Source organism: Coenobita brevimanus, chromosome 110 (assembly GCF_032717465.1).
Source record: "Coenobita brevimanus isolate Jiangsu-jjx chromosome 110, ASM3271746v2, whole genome shotgun sequence".
NCBI lineage: Eukaryota > Metazoa > Arthropoda > Malacostraca > Decapoda > Coenobitidae > Coenobita > Coenobita brevimanus.
This window is the reverse complement of record NC_137063.1, coordinates 1252501-1261039: the sequence shown is the minus strand read 5'-3', so window position 1 is coordinate 1261039 and position 8539 is coordinate 1252501. Positions and strand designations below refer to the sequence as shown.

Here is an 8539-nt window from a genome sequence, read left to right as displayed (position 1 = left end):
ATGATGAGAAATTTATTTGCCTATCTACAATCATTATTCACGGAGCACTGCACTGTAATAAACTAAACGAGTACCTGTTGCTAATTAAGTGTTCCGCCGCAGGTGTGATCCGGGACGTGAGTGGCAGCTACACCATCACCTTGTGCGCTCTCGCCTCCACCGCCCTCATCACCATCATCCTCTACCTGTTCCTCCCACAAGCACTTGCCTACGATAAGCGGAAAGAGAAGGAGCAGGGCAGGGGAAAAAGCTGGGGCAAAGGAGAAAAAAAGAGCAAGGATAAAGAGAGTAGAAAGGAAGATATGAAAGTGTAAGTTGAGGCAAGAAGAGGTTAAAATATGTACGTAAAAAGGTCAGCTAAGGTACAACATGTGATGTTGCTTAATGAATGTTAAAAATAACAATTTAATGAACAAAAGAAGAGGAAGGAAGTTGAGATTGAGATATGGAAGACAGAAAGACTTGGAGACTGCAAAAGAAGAGACGACTTGTGATATTACGTGCAGTGAAGCCAGGTCTCCACAAATGAAGGAGGTGGGAGGGAAGGTGTGGCGGAGTGAAAGTTCAGGCTGTTGTTTCAGTAAGGAATTGTGTTAGCATTGTTTCAGATCAGTTTCACAGCTGTGCACACAACTCTCAAATCAACTCCACAGGTGTGCTAAAGGTGCTACATGCTAATAAACTGACTAATACTGTGGGAAGTAAAGCTGTATTTCTATGTTATATCAGATTTTTCGATGATCCATTGAGACAAGTGGAAGTGCTGGGTGAGAGAGAGAGAGAGAGAGAGAGAGAGAGAGAGAGAGAGAGAGAGAGAGAGAGAGAGAGAGAGAGAGGTTAAAGCATGAATTGTTTTCCTCTAACGTTTCGGAGAAATAAAGAATTCAGGAACAAACCTTTGTCTCCTTGTCCCATCCAACAAAAACTCAAGCAGTTAAATATGACCCAACGTGGAGGGAATGAAATGAAGATGAATGGGGGTAATTGATGCTCATTTGGCTGTCTAATCCAAAGAGTAATTACCTATGTTTTCCTGGTGAATTAAGCCTTCTTGTAATGAGGAAAAAATAATAAAATCTTGTAAACACAGTATCTTCAAAAGCCTCTAATCGTCAGCCTACAACTTAACCTTTTTCTTTACGTGTCCTGCATTAGTTGCAGTTCTTTTTCCTCACAGACTTTGCGTTTCGGGTGAGCCTAATGCCACGACAAGAATACTGATAAAAACAACAAAATCTTTATGGCGTGAGGGCACAGGGAGGTGTGTGTGTGTGTGTGTGTGTGTGTGTGTGTGTGTGTGTGTTATGTGCGTGTGTGTGTGTTTGTGTGTGTGTTTGTGCGTGTGTGTGTTTCCGTGTGCGTGTGTGTGTGTGTATGTGTGTATGTGTATGTGTGTGTGTGTGTGTGTGTGTGTGTGTGTGTGTGTGTGTGTGTGTTTGTGTGTGTGTTTGTGTGTGTGTGTGTGTCTGTTGTGTGCGTGTGCGTGTGTGTTGTGTGCGTGTGTGTGTGTGTGTGTGTGTGTGTGTGTGTGTGTGTGTGTGTATGCGTGCGTGTGTGTGTGTGTGTTTTTGTGCGCGCGCGTGTGTGTGTGCGCCTGTATGCGCGCGTGCGTGCGTGTCTCTGTGTGTGTGTGTATGTGTGTGCGTGCGTTTGCGTGTGTGTGTGTGTGTGTGTGTGTGTTTGTGTGTGTGTGTTTGTGTGTGTGTGTGTGTCTGTTGTGTGCGTGTGCGTGTGTGTTGTGTGCGTGTGTGTGTGTGTGTGTGTGTGTGTGTGTGTGTGTGTGTGTGTGTGTATGCGTGCGTGTGTGTGTGCGCCTGTATGCGCGCGTGCGTGCGTGTCTGTGTGTGTGTGTGTATGTGTGTGCGTGCGTTTGCGTGTGTGTGTGTGTGTGTGTGTGTGTGTGCGCGTGTTTGTGTGTGTGTGTGTGTGAGTGAGTTTGCGTGTGTGTGTGTGTGTGTGTGTGTGTGTGTGTGTGTGTGTGTGTGTGTGCGCGTGCGTTTGCGTGTGTTTGTGTGTGTGGTTGTATGTGTGTGTGTGTGTGTGTGTGTGTGTGTGTGTGTGTGTTAATCTAACACAGACGTCAGTGATGGGATAGCAGTACCACACCCTGTTGCTGAGTCAAATATATTGCTGTTTGTACTTGCCATTGATCTTCACCAATTTGCATGATAAGCCAGTCTACCCACCACCTTACTATCATTACAAAAATCTTTACTATTCACTTTACTAATCAATCTTGTTTGGTTTGGAATTAATAGTACTTGAATGAGTAAAGAAAGATGCATGGAAGGTAATTATATACACTATATACTCGTATACTTGAGACGGTATTTACATAACGCTCTTGGTGTAGATAGAGAAAGAGATAAGTCACCCAGGGTCATCTCTCTCTCTCTCTCCCTCTCTCTCTCTCTCTCTCTCTCTCTCAACAAAACAAAAGAAGTGGTAATTTCTTATCAACATATTATGCTTATTAAGGTTCCTAATATTTCTAGCTTTCTTTCCTTCTACATGTGTATAGGAAACTGTATTTTAACACCTGCGCTGTCCTGATAGAAAAGAATATGAACCTGTCTTCCGGATCAACATGCGCTGTCTAGTTTCCAATAATTACTGTGGAGATTTCTGTCCAACTTATTGCTACTCCAACCCTATATAATCCGGGCCTCACTGTGTCTCCGGCCTAAAACATGCCCTTCCAAACTGGTTGAGACACCGGGCAGCCTCCCCCCTCTTCCTCCCCCACCCCCTCACTCATTCTTAATCTCTCTCCCTCCCATTTTTTCCCTCTCCCTCCCTCCCTCCCTCTCACTGAGTGCTCAAGTCGACCCTCAAGCATTCAAGCACTTAGTTGTTGGCTATCGCTCTTACCCCACATACACTCCCTTCACGCTCTAACTCACTGCCTTCCTCTCACTCACGCCTCCCTTCTCTCTCTCGTTCCGTGTAGTGTGAAACTAAAAACATTACCAAGTTGCACAAAGACAACCTTGGAAACAGTTTTATGAAAGCGCAAGGGATATTTAAAGACAATATCTACAGTATAAGATGAACAGTGAAAAAGTGTGCATAGTGAACAACAAAGCGTTCTTAAGAAAACGTAACTGTAGAGAAAACGTGAGGAAAATACTGATGGAGAAGTGACGGGCGTAAATCAAGTGGTATTTTACTTTACGTGTGAAAGCGAGCCATCGTTCACATTCGTATCAATCAATATCCAGCCGCCTGAATCCCGGAGTGTACGTGGCCACAAGCAAATCATTGTCCACGACGCCAGTCCGCCACAAAGCTGCCCTGTCCCAGTCTCTCAGTGTCCTTCATGCAGCCTTCACCTCTCCACCCCGTCACTTGATCGTATTCTCGTCCTTTCCCTCTGCTATATGGGTTTAGAAAAGAACTATGTGTAATAATATTAATGGTTTTTCAGCGACATCTAATATTTACCTAAAATCACCTGTGGGTTAGTTTAAGTGTAAAGTGTGGAGTCGGAGTATAACATAAAATTACAAAGTCGTTTTGAAGATTAAATTAAATTGAGAACCATTATTAATGGATAGAGACGATGTCTCTACACGACGAACAAACCGATGTCAATGAGGACGAAAAAATGACTGACAACAACACCCCGATATCTAGAGCGAACCAGTCTGGTTGTGCGGGTGACCCTGGGACCACTGATAAGGCTGAGATTAAAGATAAGGAGAGGGCAGAAGTTGTGAATGCCTCGGGCGGGCAAGAGATAAGGCAGGAGGAGGAGAAATTGACTATGCGACAAGAAAGTGGCAGAGAGAAGGATGTGGAAAGGCTGGGTGATGATAATGATGATGATGATGATGATGAACCCGAGGTTTTGGATGGTGGTTGGGCCTACGTTGTCCTATTAGGTACTTTTGTCCTAATGGTGAGTATAAGGGTGGTAATGGTGAGTATTTGGGAGGTTGTAACTAATCTTTGCAAGAATATTAGAGCAATACTAACTCATCTTTGAAAGTATCTTACCTCTAAAAGCACAGCCATTTTAGACTACAGCATCCACCATTACAAGCTGATAGAATGTGACTGTAAAATATAGAATGGATATTAGACTCCAAACATTACATCGTCATTTCTTTCCTCACGTAAGACTGATAATGTTTATATTAATTTGCAAGCATTAAAAATAACGTCATTTCTGTGTCGTTACTATATACAGAAGAGAGTACAAACGATAATGAAACCCTGCAATGCAGGTACATACATCTTTATCCTTAATCAGGTCACTCACACCATCACTCCACTCACTACCCTTCCTCCTGTTCCCCTAACTCATTCCTCTCATGCCGTACAATATATCCGCGTACTCGTGAGGAAGTAAACAGTCTCAGGATAAAAACTAAATTATTTCATGGTGTATTATAGGATGAAGTTAATATTTTATGCTACATCATCAGAAAGTCCACATCAGTCAACATACTTTGATGTCTAAGCTTTGGAATCCTACCGAGAAATTTTAGATCATCATTCTTTTAGACTGGTTTCATCAATCGTAGTTTCTCTATACACGGGTGTAAAGTTTCGCAATACAAGGGCGTAAAGTTTCGCAATACACGGGCGTAAAGTTTTGCAATAAACGAGAGTAAAGTTTTGCAATACACGTGCGTCTCTATTCCAAACGCTCGCAAAAAACAAGGGATAAATGTATCGTCGACTTATTTTATTTACTGACTGACTGGATGCGTCTAATGGCTAACTTTCAATCATCAGAACTCTGTGGGAATCATCAGTAACTGTTTCAGCATCCTCTTCCTGGACTTCCTTAACCAGCTACAGACGCCCTCAGCAGTAGTGGCAGCCATCTTTAACGCTGAGAGTTTCTTGTGGAGCGGCTCAAACCTTCTGGGCGGGGCGCTAGTGGAACACTTTGGCTGGAGAGGTGTGGCCTTTGTCGGTGGGCTGCTTATTAGTGCTGGTTTTACTTTCTCTGCCTTCGCCACCAGCGCTCCCTACCTCTTCTTCTCACACTCTCTTCTCATAGGTTAGTAAAAGAGAGAGAGAGAGAGAGAGAGAGAGCATCCAATATTTTTGTGCCATTGCTGAGGTGGTCGGTGTCATATGATAAGGCGGTCGATTAAGATATTGTTTGTTGTGCCAGGGTTGACAAAATAAGGGCTCCTGAGGATGTGTGGTGATGCAGGGCAAGCTCTCTCATTCATTTCTTTTGTACCCCAGGGAATATAGACATTGCTCAGTTGTGTTGCATGTTGATCAATGAAAAGCTGGGAGGGAGGGTTTTGGAAGATACTGACTCGACCCAGACTTTTGACTCGTCCCTGATATTGCACGCAAGGGTGATTGTAACGTCACCGTCGTTAAAGGACGAGACACCACTTCAAGAGAGAGTAAAAACCATCTTGTGGCAAACACACGAAAAGATTTAAGAATCCCTACCTCTCAAGAGGGATAAATGTAGTGCATATGTTACAACAGGAGGAAAGTACATGAATGCAGTGATAGGTCAACAATGTATTACACTGAAGAGGAAGAGCAGATGGCTGAAGCGGCCTGTGAAATTGAGTGAAGAATGGGACAGTACAATTATTTCCTCCATGCATATTTTTATTTTGTCATAAGATATTGAGATACGAGTATTCACCCTCATGACACTGCATCCCTATACAAGAGAATGTATAAGCATGTGATTGAATTATCGGAACGGTGTCCTAAATATTAAATAAGAGCCTGGATGTAAGCTATCTTTTCTCATTCACCCAACGTTTAATCAGTGTTTTGTTTGTCTAGGTCTGGGGTCTGGTCTGTGCTGCCTGGTGGCCCACTGCATCATTCCCTTTTACTTGAAGAGACTGCGAGGTCGGGCCACTGGAATCATGTCAGCGGGGATCTCTTTAGGTGGGACACTGGGTCCTCCCGCCATCACCTACCTGCAGCAGGAGTATGCCTTCAGGGGAGCCACCCTCATCATCGCTGCCTTCATGCTCAATAACTGTGCCGCTGCTGCAGTCTTCCACCCCGTTGCGTGGCACAAACGGGAAAAGGATGGAAAAACAGTAACCCCAAAAGAAGTATCCGGCGATAAACATCTTACAATAGATGTTGACAGTGAACTTCATGATATCTTCAGCACTTATAAGCCAGGAAATGATGAAACAGATGATGGCACAACGGAGAATCGGGGACTGGTTGAAACAATTGAACCGATACCTTCTAAAACGTGGATCGAAAACAGTGGGAAAAGTACTGGTGACCTTAGTCTTACCGTGAACAAAGAAACAACCAGAACTAAGAGTCACATACCACTCAGTGCATCAAAAAACAAACCTGACTTGAAAACCACTTTGGTAGCTGTATTCAGAACTTTACTCAGAAACATTGGAATTCTGCGGTACGCGTCAGCTCTCATCATTTCCGTGGGAGGATGTTTTGTGCTTGGTGTCTATCTGAACTTCATGATGATGGTGCCATTTGCCATGAAGTCTGAGGGATATACACAGGAACAGGCGTCATGGGGGGTGTCACTGTGCAGCATCTTTAACCTTCTCTCTAGGTTTGTGGTGACCCCCCTGACTGACCTACCATTTTTCAATACCCGTGTCCTCATCATTATCAGCACCGCAGGACTTATGGTTATGATTGTTAGTAAGTAGAAACTGATAAGATTAGACATAAATCAATACGTGACAGTACTGAAAGTTTGCATGTAAGATATTTTGATGAGAATGATTATTTGAATACGTATAACTATAGCGATAAGTTGATTCACCTTCGCTGTTGTCATCAGTTCCTATCCTTCACAGTGTTCTGCTTCGTGGAGGGGATAGTGTGGATAAACGTGTCGCTGGGGATGTTTGGGTTCATGGCAGGGTCTTGCTTTAGTCTCTATACACTGCTGATGGTTGAGAGCATGGGAGTCTACAAGCACATGGCCATAATGGGTGTGGCAGGGGTGATTAATGGCATATGGCTCTTCGCTTCAGGCCCCCTTTTTGGTAAGTCTAGGGGAATAAGTAAAGGTGTGGGAGATAGGAGAGTGAGCCACCTTGTAGTCATGGCTTAGCAGAGTGAGCCACCTTGTAGTCATGGATTAGGAGAGTGAGCCACCTTGTAGTAGTCATGGATTAGGAGAGTGAGCCACCTTGTAGTCATGATGTTTAGCGTATAGATTCAGGTTTATATAAATTAAAAGTGTTTAGCTTTCGGATCTTGTTTTCAACTTTCCAAGCGCTACCGAAGCAGCGCCAAGAGAGAAATGGTCCAGTGTAGAATACGTGACGAGAACAATGTCCCATGTTGCTGTAGGATCCTGGGGCTGAGTTGGCTTAGAACATACTGGATAGTTAACTGAAATGTCAAATAAAACTTACTTTCAGACTTTCACTCTCATGTTCATGAAGTAAACAGATATATGGTACAGGAAAGTTTTTGAGATGACGACCATTGATGTCCACTCAGTACAGAACGAACTTTTTTTTTTTTTTTTTTTTTTTATGCCAGGTATCCCCGAAGGGCTAAGACGTTGCCCCTGGGCAGAGGACTTTGGATTGGAGCTTGTAGCATTTTATGACCGGATGCCCTTCCTGATGTCTACCATTGACCCTTGGGTGGATTCGATCCTCCGACCCTTCGATCAGCGCTGAGTACTCTAGCCTACTGAGCCACGGCTGCTACAGAAGGAACAATCATTAAAATTTCATCTCCCATACATCACTGCTTTTTGATTCTGTAAAGTGATGAAATCCGGAGGTAGCAATGCACTGGTTAAGGAAAATACTTGTTTCTGCACTCCTGATTTGTTGGAAGAATTGCTCTATGGTCTTGTAAGTAGGGGGTATCAAAGTGAAGCCCTTTGAAGTCCATCTCAGAGTTACTCAGTACTACAGTAATTAGCTTTCGTCGCATTTATTGGCCTACTAAGACATGCCATATTCCTTATAAATGTTCGTGTACTGTTAATGCATTGTTTTTCCTAGTGCACTCACAGAGATTTCACAGTAAGTATGATAATGATGAGAAATTTATTTGCCTATCTACAATCATTATTAACGGAGCACTGTGCTGTACCTGTACCTGTTGCTAATTAAGTGTTCCGCCGCAGGTGTGATCCGGGACGTGAGTGGCAGCTACACCATCACCATGTGTGCTCTCGCCTCCACCGCCCTCATCACCATCATCCTCTCCCTGTTCCTCCCAGCAGCACTTGCCTACGATAAGCGAAAAGAGAAGGAGCTGGGCAGGGGAAAAAGCTGGGGCAAAGGGGAAGAAAAGAGCAAGGATAAAGAGAGCAGAAAGAAAGATATGAAAGTGTAAGTGGATATGAACGTAAAAAGGTCAGCTAAGGTACAGCTTGTGATGTGGCTTATTGAGTGTTAAAAATTACAATTTAAGGAACAAAAGAAGAGGAAGGAAGTTGAGATATGGAAGACAGACAGGCTTGGAGACTGCAAAAGAAGAGACGACTTGTGATATTACGTGCAGTGAAGCCAGGTCTCCACAAATGAAGGAGGTGGGAGGGAAGGTGTGGTGGGGTGAAGCTTCAGGCTGCTGT

At 43.8% G+C, this 8539-nt stretch overlaps 1 protein-coding gene across 1 annotated transcript in view; it reads left to right on the top strand.

Moving 5' to 3' along the window:
* Positions 1 to 3562: 3562 nt before the first annotated feature.
* LOC145417396 (monocarboxylate transporter 12-B-like) overlaps positions 3563 to 8539 on the top strand; it is a 7728-nt gene continuing 2751 nt past the window's right edge. Inside the window, exons 1-5 of the mRNA XM_080286074.1 lie at positions 3563 to 3744; positions 4776 to 5014; positions 5779 to 6633; positions 6792 to 6983; positions 8090 to 8297. Of these exons, the coding sequence (XP_080142200.1) occupies positions 3563 to 3744; positions 4776 to 5014; positions 5779 to 6633; positions 6792 to 6983; positions 8090 to 8297 (1676 nt within the window). The remainder of the gene's footprint in view (positions 3745 to 4775; positions 5015 to 5778; positions 6634 to 6791; positions 6984 to 8089; positions 8298 to 8539) is intronic.